This window comes from Podarcis liolepis (assembly GCF_965112155.1).
Source record: "Podarcis liolepis genome assembly, chromosome: 12".
Taxonomy (NCBI): domain Eukaryota; kingdom Metazoa; phylum Chordata; class Lepidosauria; order Squamata; family Lacertidae; genus Podarcis; species Podarcis liolepis.
In genome coordinates this window covers 39,437,425-39,453,601 of record NC_139563.1, presented here as the reverse complement: position 1 = coordinate 39,453,601, position 16,177 = coordinate 39,437,425, and the positions used below count along the sequence as shown (strand labels likewise).

Sequence of the window (16,177 nt, the reverse complement as noted above, 5' to 3'; positions counted from 1 at the left end):
CTCTCTTACAAAATTGATATAAGCATTACTGAAAATAACGTGAAGGGCATTTAAGGAAGCATTTAAGCAGTTAAGGATTTTTTTACGAAATTGCTGACGACCCATCTAAGGTTCACAATAGGTACCAATGTATCTGAAAACTTACTAAGATTGTGCATTGCTGAGTTTTCCCCAGTTGCACATAGGTTTGGGTCTAATCATCTCTCATTTCTGTGCCACACTTAACTTTATGTGACTCAAAATGGCGCTCTAATCTGACCGATAATTTGCTAATATAATAACTTGTAAAGCCAATGGTTAAGAAAGAACCTGTTTGATCAGAAAGCAGTTTCTAACTGTAATTGCAACTACTGATTCCATACAAATCAATTACAATGTTGTGCATCTTCCAATATTCAGATCCGTATTAACAAGTATTTCTGAAGCCTTCACATTTTCTCTACAGAAATGTGCTGATATCATCATTGTAATGAGTGGTATTCAACTAAGTTTTACTCAGAGTAAACCCAGTGAAATTAATAGCCTTAACTTAGCCATGTTCATAAATTTCAATGAGTCCAATCTGACTGAGTACCAGCAATCAGTCACAATGTAACTTAGGGATATAGCACTGTTACATTTGGCACACAAATTGTTTTACCCTTTAATTTAAAGGTATGTATGCCTCAATTAATACCTGATCAGATGATCAAATAAAAATAATTGATAGTTTATATATTTTCCATAAACACTCTTCCAAATAGCCGGCTGAAAGTGGAAACTCTTTCCATGTCTGATTTCAGTGTATAAAATAAAACTAGTAAGTTTTGCTTGCATTGTGCTGGAGTGTTTTCTGTTCTCTATTTTGATATAAACCTCATGCCCTGAGTTCTAAAAGTAAAATGAAAAGTAAAATTGGAATTTACTGCTGGGGCTTCTAGGAGGAATATTTTGTCCTTGCTATAAGCTAAAGAGATAAAGAAACTAGCAGGTGCAGGAACAGCTTAGTGATAGGCTACAAAGAAACACAATGCAATGACTGCTTACAAATAGTATACAAGACGAACTATTCCCCCCATCCATTAGTTTCATTTAGTTAATAAAATTAATATTTTATATAAAGTAACACCCCATTCCATTATACCATAGCAAAATATTATTCCACGTGTACACCAATGTTTTCTAAGCCATCTGTCCATAGCCTCTTTAAAATATAAACACACACCATTTATTCTGAAATTTGTACAGTTAATGAGTACGTGCACCCTTGATTTAAGATAGACATTTTCCTCTAATAGCCACGTCCCAAAACTTACTCAACCAGTCTTTAATTGCCAGAATATTGTGTTTCCCACTTAATTTGGCTAAACAAATATTTATTGCCACCAGCATGAGATGGATCAAGTCATGATGTTAATTTTGATTAATATTTTTCAGAATATAGCCTAATAGTAGTAATACAGTGGGTACCTCTTATAGCACCATCCAAAAAATTTTCAGCGAACATTTGCAGGGTGGGATCTGTAGAGAGCTTTGATCTATGTTGTGGCAGGTTCCTAATACTGATCCAATTCCCGATCCACAAGAGGACCTCTTCTTTTATTCCATGATTACTAAACTTTTTAAACCAGATCACCTCTTTCTATATGCTTGTTGACACTCTTAAGAAAAATTCTAAAAGGTCCATGAGAAAATATTTGTCCTTGTAGAAGCCATGCTGAGTCTTCTTCAGTGAGGCTTGTTCTACATGCTTAGTTATTTTATCTTTAACAATATTTTCCACTTTTCCTAGGGCAGTCATTAAGGTAACCGGACTGCAGTTTCCAGGGTCCTCCCCCCCACCCCGCTTCTAATCCCTTTTAGAAATTGATATTATATTGGCTACTTTCCAGTCCTTAGGTATGAAAGCTGATCTGAGGGACAAGCTATATGTTTTTGTCAGAACACCAGCAATTTCACATTTCAGTTCTTTGAGAGCTCTCGGGTGGATTCCATCTGGATCTGGCGATTTGTTGGTTTTTATTTTATCTATTAGACCTGGAATTTCATCTTTCATCACCACTATCTGCCTCAGTTCCTCAGATTTAGGCCCATTAATTTCACTGCGTCTACTTAGATATAACCCATAGATTCTCATTTAGAATTCCTATGTCTACATTTCCATACCATTCAGTATGTTTGCATTCCAAGTTTTAGCCCATTACAGAGAAGCAATTTGTGATATGGAGGTATATGCATTTTTAGAACACTAATATTGATTGCTTTTGATTGATATCTGTTTATCACCATGCTAGGTACTACATAAATTTTTGTTTCAGGTTCATTACTTTATCACAGTACTCTCTTAATTTATCCTTAACCATGATATTCCAGGAAAGATACCTAAATTGGTGTATGACGACTCAAAAAAACAATGAATCCCTTTCATTATGATTTGGTGATTTGATCGTTTATTGTCAAAATATTTTAACTGTATCCAACCACAATCTGGATACTTTGTCAAGGACTGGATGTGCTTGACATATGCTTCCATGGTGGAAATCCTATTCAGAATTCAGATTAATGAATGCAAAGGACACAAAAAGTCTGACTGGTCACCTATTTTAGAATGTGAACTTTGTTTTAGAGTTGATTGAGAAATCACTTAAAGTTGTGTACTTGGACTAAAATCAGTTTAATTTGTATTAAACAAGTATAAATACAGGTTCAGAATTTTAAATAGCTTTCTGATTACATTGTAAGAGGGTGATATCCAATTGTGGCTGTCTTCCAGTAGAATGGACTTTTGCTGGTGCGATAGGACTTCCCTTTCCCCCCTCTCCCACATGAAACAGTATACGGTACCTAAAATCTAATTTTAAGCCTTTGGGACTGTTCTGAACCAAGTGGTTTGTGAGCCACCTATTTATTCGTGGTATCGGAACTAAAAAGTCTTAAATGCACAGATATTGTCTTAACTAGCTTGTGGCCTATACTCAAACTTCAGTGAAGTAATTGTCTTAACTCTTAAAGCTAATGCAAGTAGAAAGAGAAGGCAAACTAAGAGCAAAGGTATTCTGTAGTAGTGTCACTGGTGTCCACGAGACTGTATTGGATGAATTGGCTTAAAGACTACAAGCTTGGGGCTGGTTCACATTCATGCATATTTATTTTATCTATATTAATTCCCAGTATACAGCCTTGCATCCAAATCTCTCTAGATGTTGTACAAGAAGATGAATAAATCGGCCATTTCAATTAAAACAAATATAAATACATACGTAGGACTGGAGCAAGGGCATCAAACCTGCAAATTTATTGTCTAAAGGACTGAACAAACAGCCAAACTTTCACCTGATACCTGAAGGTCAACCAAGTGAGTGGTAGATGAATTTCAGGGGGAAAGGAATTCCAGGGCTATGGTGGCACCACACACAAAGAAGGCCCATTAAATGTCCTCACCAAATTAACTGCTGCCAGTGGAGAAACATTGAGAAGGGTCTCCCTGGATGATCTCATACACAGCTCATCACTGGATAGTCATTAGCTGAACTGCAACGTAATAACAGTTCTTGAAATAATGCAAAGGGATGCAAAAGCATGCAATTGCTTGATCCGTGGTGGGTGTTTTACACATGCAGGTAATCACTTGCATGTGTTGGGGATACTGAGTGATAAAGATGCATGTGTGAAGTCACCAGCAATAAATATTGTGTGTCTCTGGCCAAGCCCACAGACACACTGAATGTTAAATTATTCCACCTTCAGCTGCACTCCTTGAAATAACTCTGTTGTATAACACTGTTATGTTTCAGGCCTCATGCTCTTTATTTCTAACACAATAATCTATTCTGTGCATTGCTGGCTGTTATAAATATTTTATACATTTCACCCCATTACCATTTTCTGCACACACTCTTTGGTATTTGTGTTTACTTCAGTAGACGTCAGCCTATATTTCTCTATGTAACTTTGATGCTTTGTTCTGGTGTTATAGTAAGGTGTGTGTGCGTTTAATACACTTGTTTTTTCTGAGCATTTACTAATTTGTACTCTTTCTGTGTTCAAAGTTCATAATGCTGCATTTTTCATTGTGCATGTTATGAAAGAATCATCTTCCTGTTGCCTATTTAGGAAAACTCCTTAAGTTTATATGACAGCACCCTCATTTCTTGTTTTTTAAAAATACACTTGCATTTGAGGTAACACAAGTAAAGATTCTGCCAGTCATACACATCAATTAATAATTAGTCTGATCCAGAAGCCAATTATGTTGCTGTACTTGGGTTAAAGAATGAAGGAGTAAGATGAAAGTATCTTGTATTTCAAGTTGTCTGGCTTAACTGGTCTCTGGATCACAGCCAGCATGTTTGTGAACTTGTATTCCACCCCACCCCCTATCATTATCAGTATATAAGCATCTATCCCCTTGGATTGTTTGCAGACTGTTTCTTCCTATCTGCCAGTGTGGTCTTCTTCCTTCTCTAGCTGGTACAGCATGTGCATTATAGTGCTCATAATTATAATTATTGAAGTTGCAAATAAATAATTTACCACCTTCTGTACTTTTCTGTCCCTAAGCACTGGTCTTCCTTCCACCAATGCGGAAGGTATACTAAATTCCATTTCAACCAGCGACCAATAGCTTTTCTAACTTGGAAAGTGTTTAGTACCACATTTTCATGTATTTGACTGTTCATTATTGTTGTGAATTTATTCACGTGAACAAAGATAAACAGCATTATACATTTTTTCTAGGTTATTAAAGATGACTGTCTCCCCAGTTTCATACTGTCTTTGTACTATTGTTCATTTCCAACTTTTCATCCCAAACGGCAGCATTCAGTCCTTCTCTCTGTTGGATGAATGCAGCACTGGGACAGGATGACAAGGGTCCTATTCTTGTAATATTCTTTCACCTTTAAGGAGTTGTTTTAATGCTCCTCTGCCTTCACTTTCACCCCTCCCTGAGTGCAAAACAAAAATTGAAGTATATGAAGTTCCTTACACTGTCAGATCATAACTCCTGTGTCGTGGTACCCTGTCCATTTCCCCCATTTAATAGAAAAAGACTTCAAATGTCAACTTAACCTATTGTAGCCAACATGATTTACATCCAAATAAACATGCTTAGGTTTAAGCCTGAAAGTTCTCTTGGTTAATCCATTTTTATTACTAGGTTTCTTGCACTTACAGTCTGCAAGACACTTCATGTAAGATATCTGTCACCTTAACTATGGACAGTATCACTATTTACAATACCAGACACAGAAGTACACTGGAGTCTCAATATGGAATGACTCTATTGAATGACTGCCAATTGTTACCTTTTGACATGTTGCTAAGGACCCCCTACAAATGGGCGCAATCTGGCTTTTGCTAGGCTTGTAGACCCCAGCCCTAGAGATCCGAATTATTCTGCTTGTTAGTGGCACGCTCCCAAGAAAAGCATCTTCAATGCAACCTGTTCTTTGTGCAGAACTACTTCCATGGAAATACAACGCAGTGCACACGTATCCGTGTTTACAACAGGCAACGTTGCCTGCCCAGATGTAATATTTGCTTGGAGCCGGGTCACCTGAACTGGCATGTAGACTGCAGATCTGCTGATACCCTGCCAACTTTTCGAAAGGAGAACTTTCACCTCTAAGGTCCCCCCCCGCCCCCGCTCCCAAACAAGAGTACACAGGCGCACTACATCCTGTCTCCCTCGCTATGGAACCATGACTGCCAGCCATATGCTTCCATGCCTCGCAGGCACCTGCTCTCCCTCTCCTCCCCCCCCCCCGGTCCCCGGCGATCTCGCTGCCCGCACAGATGCCCGCGTTCTTCCGATTCCTACTTTGTTTCCAAGTCTGTTGAGTGCGCTACCGGAGTTGCCTCCCTTCGCCTTTGGCACCCGATGGGCGTGCGTGCGCCCTTGCCCTCTCCTGCTTAGGTCATGGCTGCTACCGGGCTGATGTTGGGAAGGCGAGTGTGTGTGTGTGTGTGTGTGTGTGTGTGTGTGTGTGTGTGTGTGTGTGTGTTTACCGCACGGTTGCAAGACTCTAGTAGCGCCTGCTGTTCCTTGCTTTCCCTTCCCCGGCTCCTTGATTCCTCTTCCCCTCTCCACAGACTCTCCAACCCCTGCGCGCCCTCTCTCGTTGCGCAAGGAAGGTGGCCTCCGCTTCTGCCGCCGCCGCCGCTGTTTTTGGCCTGTCCCTCTCGCCAGCCCGTTCCGCACTCCCTAATCGTTTTCGCCTCGTGCAGCTGCCGGCGGCATCTCTTCCCCTCTCCCAGTTTTCGCATTGCTCCCTGTTATTCTGGGTATTGTGTGTAATAAATGCACAGCCGCCTCACACTAATCAAGCTGATTACAAATTCTTGCGCGCCCTGTGCCGGAAATCGCACACCCCTCGGCTCTCTCTTTTCCCCTCCCTTTGCCTCTCTCTCTCTTTCTCTCTCCCCCCCACTCACTTTTAACCCCCTCCCCCTTCAGCCTTAACCCTCCAGCCCCCCTTTTTAATCCAATTCCGCTTCTAGATGTCCTTTCTCCCTTCCACCCCCCCTCCCGCCCCAGTTTACTCCACCGCCGCCGCCACCACCTCCTCCTCCTCCTGCTTGTCTCTGTGTCTCTCTCTCTCCCTCCCAGGACGCGTCGGATGATCCGGGGCCGCCGGGGAAGAGCTCCAGGCAGCAGCAGGGAGGCTACGTCCTCCTCCTGTCTTGGGCTGTATACATATTTTTAAAAAAAGCAAGGGGGGAGGGAAGCCGGTGGCCCTCGGTGTTATTTTGTATTAAAATGAGGAGGAGGAGAAGGAGGAAGAAGCGGCGGCGGCGGCAGGAGCAGAAAGCAATAGAGGAAGGAGCAGGAGAAGGGACGGCGGCAGCGGCGGCAGCAGCAGGAGCAGGAGGAGGAGTGATGAGTCAACTAATAATTTAATGGGGACAGAGAGAGAGAGGGAGAGCGCGAGCGAGCGAGAGGGAGAGCGAGCAAGCAAGCAAGCAACGAACGTCCGGGGGACACACACTCACACACACACACGCAAACACGCAGACACACCACCCTGTAACATCCAGCAACAACCACCAAACCGGCCTAAATAACCATAATAGCCAGCCGAGGGACAACAAGAATTTTGAAAGCTCACAGGATTTATTTTGTTATTACTATTTGGGGTAACCTGATTTTCCCTTCTTGCACCCTCCTCTCCTCTTCTCTCCCCAGCTTTCGTTTCTCCCTAAGTCTTCGGAAGTAGATTTTTTTTTTTTGATTTTTTTAATTCTCCGAAGTGAAGTGATTTTTTTGATTTATTTTTTTTACTTTTGGTGGTGACTGTTTCCTTCCGCTCCCCCCTCCCTCCCTCCCTCCCCAAACGCAATCTCTCTGGGTTAATGAGGAAGGAGAATCATTCTGCATTATTATGATGATGATTATAAAAAAAAACCCCGAACAGCAAGGACAATAGTGAAACTGAATTTTAGTGCCTTTACTGGAACTTTTCTAATATCCTTTTTACGTTTTTTGCTATGTTTCTTTTTCTATGGAGGGTTTATGCAGAAAGTTTTTGGATTAGTTTTTTTGGGGGAAGGGGGAAGGGATGTCTTTAGCTTCTATTTTTTGTGTGCCTGTGTCTTATTAGAAAATAATTGTAAGGGACAAGATCAATACATTTTCTGTTTTCAGAAATATTAGGCAGAAGAGCTGTTTCATTTCCTCCCCATCTTCATTCTCTGATTTACACTTTTTTGAAAGCAGAGTTAGACAGGTTACCACTTATCTCAGTTTTACTTTTCTTTTCCTTTAATAGAAACTTTTATTATTGTGAGCATTACACTTGTCTGGTTAATTTTTTAGACTTTTTCATTCCCCGTTATTGGAGAGACTACGATTCTCAGTACATTAATTGGAATCTCTGCCCTTCCCCCCCTCCGCTTCTTGCCTCCCCCTCCCATGGCTGTGATGCTTTGCTTATGTGTTTCCCCTTCCCCAGAAAAATAGAATTTTGGGAGGGAGGTATCCTCCAGGTTTCCTTAATTTCTTTTGATTAAAAAAGGACTTAGAAAACATCAGACTTGAGCTTCTTCCTCCTCTTCAAGAGATCGGTGTGCAAAGGAAATCTCCTTTGTTTCCATTATTTATATGCTGTCAAGTTTTGAAGTGGTGAGTTTCAGGTCTTTTTATAAAATTTCGCTCAAAACTGCAGTGTTCCTGTTTCTAGATAGTGTTTTGCTTCTTTGTCTCTTTAAAAGGTCACAGTGAAAGCTTGGCCTGGATTATGACAGCCATATGGAATGGATAAGAACAGAGCCTCTCTTAAATGTGATTAAGGGGTTTTATCTAGAGAGAGGAGGAGGGGAAAGAGAAGAAAGGGGAGGGGGCTAACTCTCAAAGTGTTGAAGGTATAATACAATACTCCATTCTCCTAGAGGAAGGATGGCTCTGACAGCTGAGTTCCATTTTTTTAGAAGAAAAATGCTTAGAATGTCATATTGCTATGTTATTAGGGCACTTAGGAAATTGTACCTTGAAACTAATGTTTGTGCTGGAAACTTGTGCATAGAACAAATGCTTGAAGGTGAAACAGGAAGAAGCTTTTGGCCCTGTCATCTTCAGAGTTGTTATAGGCAAACCATGTTGACAGTTGCTCATTACTATTTCAGGTGGAGGTTTTGATGAACTTTAGCATAGAGTTCAAAATTAGTAAATTAGGTGTTTTATGTGCACACAATCTTGCTTTGCGACACAAATCTTTTTGCAAGGTGGCTGAGCTAAAAGGATTCATAGTGGGAGGGTCTTCGAAGTCCAATTTAAAACAACCTGCTCCATGTGTTTAAGCAATATACATTAGATGAATGGTAATCTTATCACTTTTGTTGGTTGGGCAGGAGGTAATGGCGAGCTGGCTTGTGATTGCTATTCTTTCTAGCAGGTGAGTGTTAGTTTTTAGAGAGTGACAGGGACTTGCCTGTTTGAGTAGAAGAGAAAAACTAGAATCTCAGACAAAGTGTTCTGGTGAAGCACTACCAAATGCTATAGATGTTGGTAATTTAGATGTGCAGTTTTGGGTTAAATAGCAGTTAATGTAATGAAAAAGAATAATCTTGATTAAAAAAAGTGATTAAAGTAGGCATATTTATTGTTAATGAGACTCATAACCAAAAACAGATGGGACCACAATCAACGGTAAACCTTTGGTTCTCAGCATGTCACCCTAGAGTGTAAGGATAAATAACCATTATATTCTAAACTTTATAGTTATTCAGCTGGCATTCTTAAGGTTGCATCTAAACCTTCAGATAAACACAGTGTTCATGCAAGACAAAGCAGTGTATGATTAAACAAGAAACAAATTACAATAGGGATATACAGCATCGTCACCAAAATGAAGATTTCGTCAGAACTGGAGAAGTGTAATTGATTTATTCTGCATTCTGTATTCACAAGTCTATTTCTTCCTATTTAATTGTACCTTCCCTGCCCCCATGTTTGAGTGTTTATGCTCAGTGGTGTAAGTACTGTTTCATAAATGACTGGTCACCTGTTCTTAGAGATCATACTGGATATATATATATATAATAAAGCAGGCATTGTAGATAAACCTTAATTAGGAAAGGTGGCAGAGACCATATTTTAAAGTAAGTATTCATCCAGAAGGAAAGTACCATCGAAACCTTTCACACATTTTCAAAGGAGTCAACAACTTCTTTCCCTCTCTCTGTGACATGTCAGTATTAACAGTACTTATCTGTAACTTTTACTGTGCATCATTGAACATGACGATTTAAAAACGAATTAGCAATCATGGTGAACTGAATTAAAATTTCAAAAGCAGTGGTGTCTGTTTCAGTATTGAATATATCGTAAGTTGTATGTAGTTTTGTTATTTCATTTCACATCTCTTGTCAGTGTTCTAATATTTATCCAAAATGTATCAGGGATTTCTTTAAGTGTTGAAAGGTTTGTAAAACGATTTCCCCCAAAAGTTCTGATTGTCCAAAGAGACATGCTTTTTCCACGTGACTTTTATAAGATGTGATAGTTGCCCTAGCATTTCTTAACTCTGCTGTTGAATATGGAAAACACATACCTACATCTTTTTATTTGTTGTCGATCAACCTAATTCCTAAGTTTAAATAGTTAAGGTACATAAAAGAAATTCCCAGAGACTGTTGAGCAATGGGAACCTGGGTATTTTTATATATTAAAAGATACGTATGGATGTATCATATTACTAGTTTGATCTGTTGCATGCCTAGCTGAAAGTCTTATCCTCTTTATTCCTAAGGAGAAAACAATATACGACTTCTCTTTATTAAACAGAAATATTTTGATAAAGTAAGAAATTTGGTGCAAAAGCATAACCCTACAACATACACCTGAGAGACCTATAGCAGTGGGTATATTACTGTGTGAATGCTACTTAATCAGTCACACCTACTATTCTCACTCTTGAATTCTTAAGATAAAAATCCTGTATATACTGTAAATCAGTTAATGTATTTAGTAGGCTTAGAAATTCGTAAGATTTTGAGATAATTTGACAATGAAGCAAATTTCCTGAGAGTGTATTTTTCCTTAAGATACATATTTAATATTATGTGAACATGCTATACAGATGTATCATGTACATGTGTAAAGCTGCCTACATAAAACTACGCACGCGTATACAACACATATATATTTTTTTAAATCATGGCAGGTGATCTTTAGAGGCGGGACTGAGTATGGATCATTTGAACGAGACAACTCAGGGGAAAGAACATTCAGAAATGTCTAACAATGTAAGCGATCCGAAGGGTCCACCAGCCAAAATTGCCCGCTTGGAGCAGAATGGGAGCCCGTTAGGAAGAGGAAGACTTGGAAGTACAGGAACTAAAATGCAAGGAGTGCCTTTAAAACACTCTGGACATCTGATGAAAACACATGCTAGAAAAGGTAACACGATAATTCTGAATATGGAACATTATTTTTTTTTTAAAAAAAAAAACCAATATAGTGTCTTTTAGAAGAAACATATTTCCAAGATTTTTTAAAAAAATAGTTTGTATTTCAGTACTACCTTTCTGTACTACGTGTATCTCATCCTGGCATTTGGAATGTTGAACTGTATTATTGGGTGGAGCATTTTTATGGGTGGAGTCCTTTTTAATAGGGGAAAAAAGACTCCTTACCTTCAGATTACCCATCTTGTTGAGAACCAAGTACTGCTGCTACCAGTCAAAGATAACTCTTGTAATAAGCTCGTTCTGTGTGGGGCATTGAGCAAAACACTTTTATAGCTTGTGAATTAATAATAGGTTCTTGAAAAGCCAGATTTCTCCTTCTACTCTTGACAAGAGTCCAAAATTGGAAGGTTGACTGCATTTGCTAGTTGGCTTCAAGAAAGTGATGCAAAGCGTTTTTGGTGTTCAGTGGAAAACTCCTTTATGATGACCATTTTTCGCACTTTGTTTCCTTAAGTACAATTCATTACTGAGCAATGAACAACTTGGGTGTCATATTGTTCAATGACTGGTTTGCTGTAATTAGACGTTCTCACAAGAAAGAGATACTTTTAGAGCCGGTGACTGATTGTGGTATGTGTGTGTCTGCGTTATGTCTTGTATTATGAATATTTTAAAGTAGAATTAATAGTATACATGATTTTTGTGGATCATACACAGCAGTCATGTTAATTTATATCTAAATGTACTGTATATAATTTGGCTTTTGTTTTAGCACTCCTTTTCTCAGTATAATTGCTACTAGTTTATAATTCAGATTTCTTCTTGCATTTACTAAGCAAAATACAAAATTTAACCAAGACAATTAAACACAGAGAGTTAGAAGGCAATGGCATTTCATTCTGATGCATAACATTTATCATACAATCATTTATTTTTTCCTTGGATTGGCGAAAACAAAGAATATATTGATCTTGGAATGAACAGACACAGCAGTCCGTATTGTTAGATCTGTATCTATTAAAAATGGAAAAACAGCACTTCAGCAAATTCTTTGGCCTCTGCTCATGATTACCCTATTTATTGATTGTTTGCCAAGAATGTATGCATCTTAAGAAAGCCAGGGTAAGGCATTAAAAATATAATTTATTGCTGCTTTTTAAACAGAGTGCATTAATATTATGCTGTGAAGCACTGGGGCTATATAAAAAAGACTTTCTGACGCCTGCAAACATATAAGTTCCATAAATTCCTAAATAGGAGATTTCAGCTGTCTCTGGTATTATGTGATATTTGCACAGCAAACTTTAATGCCAGGACAGTTTTAGACAAGGATTCTACAGACTTCTCTGCTTCTTATGGCAGACGTGCTGTTTACATAGACTCATAAACCTTCGGCAAAACCTCTAACACTGCCTTCAGGTTTAAATCATGCTGTATTTTTAGCATTGAGCACTGACCAGTGCTTTCCCCTTTAATACTAGAAGGTTATAAAGTTGCTGCACTTGGAGATCTTGCCAAGTGCTTGCAAGAGTGATCAGCTAGCTGAGATTGTGGTCTCCTGTCTAGCATTTTTCACATTTAATAGAAGGGCACTTGTGACAGGTTGTTGAGATTTAACATCTGTAGTCAGATGATACCTTTTGGTAGCTACAGGGGGGTATCAAAAGAGTAGTCAAGAAGAGGCGCTGCTTCTTTGAGAAGGGCGTTTGTGTTTTAAGTGCTGGAGCTTGCAGGCCTTTCACACAATAACAACACTGACTTTCCCATTATAATACAAAATACCACAATAAATCTGTATTTAGCACCGTTGGGGGTAAATCCAGGGTGCTTTAGTTGGGAGGCTGTCTACTCCCCCACCCCCAAATAATGTAATTTTCTTACTTTGCGGTCAGTAGGAGGGAAGCATAGAGTAAGCACAAGTTGATACTGTATTTCTAAAGCATGCAAAAATCTGTGCAGATTCTGCAGTTAGGCTTTTAATAGTCGTTCCAATCCCATCCAGTCCCCTACTCCCATGCTTTGTGTGTTTGGGTAGTGATGGGTCAAAGCATATTGTGAAGCAGATTTTATCCAAGCTCTGACAAGTGAACCAAGAAAGAAACCAGCAATTTACATTATGATATTCATGCTCTAGTCTTTTTTTTTAAAAAAAAAAACACACCAAACACAACTTCCTGAAGCGTCTTGCTATAAGATGCAAATTATTGGCAAATGTTTAGGTTTGTGGTCTGTGCTGAACCTATTCAGCAAACCAAGAGAAGTTTGTACATCTCTCAGAGCAACCCTGAAAGGATTGATTTGCCAAACTGATTTCTCTGGTGGTGAACTGCTCAGTGCAGAGGTAATTCAAATGGAGCCTTTCACTGTAATCTGCTACTGTATGTGTAAGAGAACAAAATGAACAAAGAGATTCTATAGTTCAAGTTACCTCAATGTCTTCGATAAATCACTTTTACAAGTGCAGTATGCGTTATATACCTTTTCCAGGATTGGATGACTTCTGTAAATGTAGATAGGGCAGTGCTTGCAGAGGCATTAACGTTGTAGGACTAATTGGCGATCCTGGGCGCCCTGTTAAAGTAACCTTTGCCATCATTTATGCTAAGGATTATGCCCTCCTGGCACTATGCCATGAGACATCTCCCGTGTAGCGGCTGTTTAACCCTTTCAGATCTTGTCAGTAAAGGGGTCTGATCTGCATCAGTGTAGGTAGCCAGAGTTCTGCCTCTGGTTTAGTGGGGTGTAGGTGTTTATATTTACATGCAACTTCCCTCTCATTTAAGTCATCAGTTGTAATTTCGCAAGAACAGCTCCTTCCTATAGCAAGTGAGTGATACTTGTACGGTGCTGCGTGAACAGTGGGCTATTACTCCAAATCTAGCTCAAATGAAAGCGAAATTTTAAGAGCCACAAATATTCCGATGTTTAAAAAAGGCCTAGCCTGTTTCACTGGCAATGCTGTCATCTCATTGAGATCAATGAGAGATGTGATGTATGATTTATAAACCTTTTCTTCATCTTGATACATTGGGACCACAGCAATGTAAAAATAGTCCCTTGAAATTAATTTAAAAAGAAAAAGGGAAGTTAATTATGTGCACACATGTATGGCACAGTATTTTTATTTTTTTTTACTAGTTAGCTGCTCAAAGTACATATAATGGCAGTAACTTGGGTTACAGTAAATGTGACATAATTAGAATTGTGTAGGTGTGTGTGTTTCTTTTTTTTCTTTCCAGAATGTTTTCTTTTCGTTCCAGAATGTGTATCTTGTTAGATGTAACTTGAGTGTGTCTTGCCTATTTCCAAACAGTAAAAACAGTTAGCATTAGATTGGGTGGGGTTTGGGTTTCGGAGGGGTTTTTTTTGCACTGTTTTGTAAATGTGAAATTTGAAGAACAGCCAGACAAAGGTGAAATTTTGTGACAATTAGTAATTCAGTATTTTTGGCACTACTGGGGAAGTTTTATTGTAAACAGAATTATGTTGATGGCATTGCAATGGCTTGCTCTGAAGGCTTCTGCAGAGTATGTATTTAAGTAGTCACATTGCAGACGCTCACAACAAATCAGATAGGACAACCAACATTATTTCTCTGCAGCCAACCTCACTGTTTCTATAAGCAGGTACTGAATTCTAGAGCAGACCAAGACCTGTACATACACCTGTTACAGCATTTTGTAAATGTATGCGTGTGATGTAGCCTATATCTGGCAGGAATCTGTGGGTAGGATTTCAGCTGCATAGCATTTCTTTGACAACCCATTCAGAAAGTACATGTAAGTAACAAGGAAATTTTGATTTCTTAAAATTGTTGTGTTACAGGAACCATGCTTCCAGTTTTCTGTGTAGTGGAACATTATGAAAACTCCATTGAGTATGATTGCAAAGAAGAGCATGCAGAATTTGTTTTGGTAAGGAAGGACATGCTATTCAACCAGCTGATTGAAATGGCATTGCTGTCGCTTGGATATTCTCATAGCTCTGCTGCTCAAGCAAAAGGTAAACATTTCTTGATAAATTGCAAAACAGTCTTCATTTACTTTTAGTGGGGGGACTGGGCGGACGGTATTCCTTATTTTCAGATACGCCGTGCTAGAGCTTATAATCAGCAGCCATGTAAAATGTATATTTCAAATTTTGCATTGCATTTTTCTTAGCATATATTTTGCTCGTGTGAAACATTGGAAGTATGGCTTTGTTTTTAAATGCCTTCAGTGGAGTGACAATCCTTAATAATCTATACCACTGAAGATCCATAAGGAAGAGACACATTTCAGCAGGTGGACAGTTGAGAAAGTTAACCTTCCCCCGCCGCCCAGGACTGAGCCATCTCTTATTGTTTCTTACAGGGAAATTTACAAACGCATGTTTTTCAGTATAGTAACTTGCTCGATATCCACCCATCTGTTAATGTAAGAGGAGAGGACATACTTGATTGATTGTGCATTTTAAAAATAACTGCGTGATATAAAAGAATCCCGTAATCATGGATTCTTTTTCCTGTTTTCTTAAAATTACCAGCCCCACGATTGAAACCTCTTTTCCTGTAATCTTTCTGTCTGGTGCAGGACTAATCCAGGTTGGGAAATGGAACCCAGTTCCTCTCTCCTATGTGACAGATGCCCCTGATGCTACAGTAGCTGACATGCTGCAGGATGTTTATCACGTGGTCACACTGAAAATCCAGTTGCACAGGTATGTCACGCAGGGTGGTAGTCTAGAATTTGATATATTGTGAATATTCAGTTCCTGCTGAGCTAATGCAGGCCACCCTTCAGAATAATACCTGCATTCTTTTGTTACTGCAGTTCTTCAGGACCCACCCCACGCCCCAAAATATTGTAGAAACCTTATATTCACAAAGCTGCGATTCATAGCTTTCCTTTTGGTATCTCATTAAAAGTATATTGCATTTTAGTCAATTAAATGATGCATTACAAGAAGGCATTTTACATAAAGTTTACTTAAGAGAAAAATATTTTTGCATATCATGAACAGCACCATCTGTGTGCGTTTTGGAAAAAAAAAAGAATGACTTGTTCGCTCTTATTGTTGCTGTCGAGGTTTTTTAAATTTCGCTAAACTAAAAGTGGGGGAAGCTAATATATTAATTCTTTTCATGATCAGTCGTGAGAAGGCATTACACCTTAAATTGTTTTACCAAGCGCATCAGAGCAGGAAGGTAGAAGTAACATGAAAAAATAGTCGCCACATGCAGCTGATGTATAATTCATGCATCAATACAGCAGATGTGTTGTATAAAGTAATTAACTAATCGGAACAATCA

At 39.0% G+C, this 16,177-nt stretch overlaps 1 protein-coding gene across 29 annotated transcripts in view; it reads left to right on the top strand.

Annotated features, from left to right (window-relative positions):
* Positions 1 to 2,290: 2,290 nt before the first annotated feature.
* Positions 2,291 to 16,177, top strand: part of SATB1 (SATB homeobox 1) — a 97,278-nt gene continuing 83,391 nt past the window's right edge. For 5 of the 29 annotated variants that reach the window (XM_083468093.1, XM_083468071.1, XM_083468070.1 and 2 more), the window contains exons 1-4: positions 6,551 to 8,101; positions 10,641 to 10,876; positions 14,713 to 14,889; positions 15,459 to 15,585. In XM_083468093.1, the coding sequence (XP_083324219.1) occupies positions 10,666 to 10,876; positions 14,713 to 14,889; positions 15,459 to 15,585 (515 nt within the window). In that variant the 5' untranslated portion in view covers positions 6,551 to 8,101; positions 10,641 to 10,665. Of the gene's footprint in view, positions 8,102 to 8,826; positions 8,871 to 10,640; positions 10,877 to 14,712; positions 14,890 to 15,458; positions 15,586 to 16,177 lie in introns of all 29 variants that reach the window. The other 24 variants (XM_083468094.1, XM_083468092.1, XM_083468091.1 and 21 more) reach the window with 17 other exon arrangements.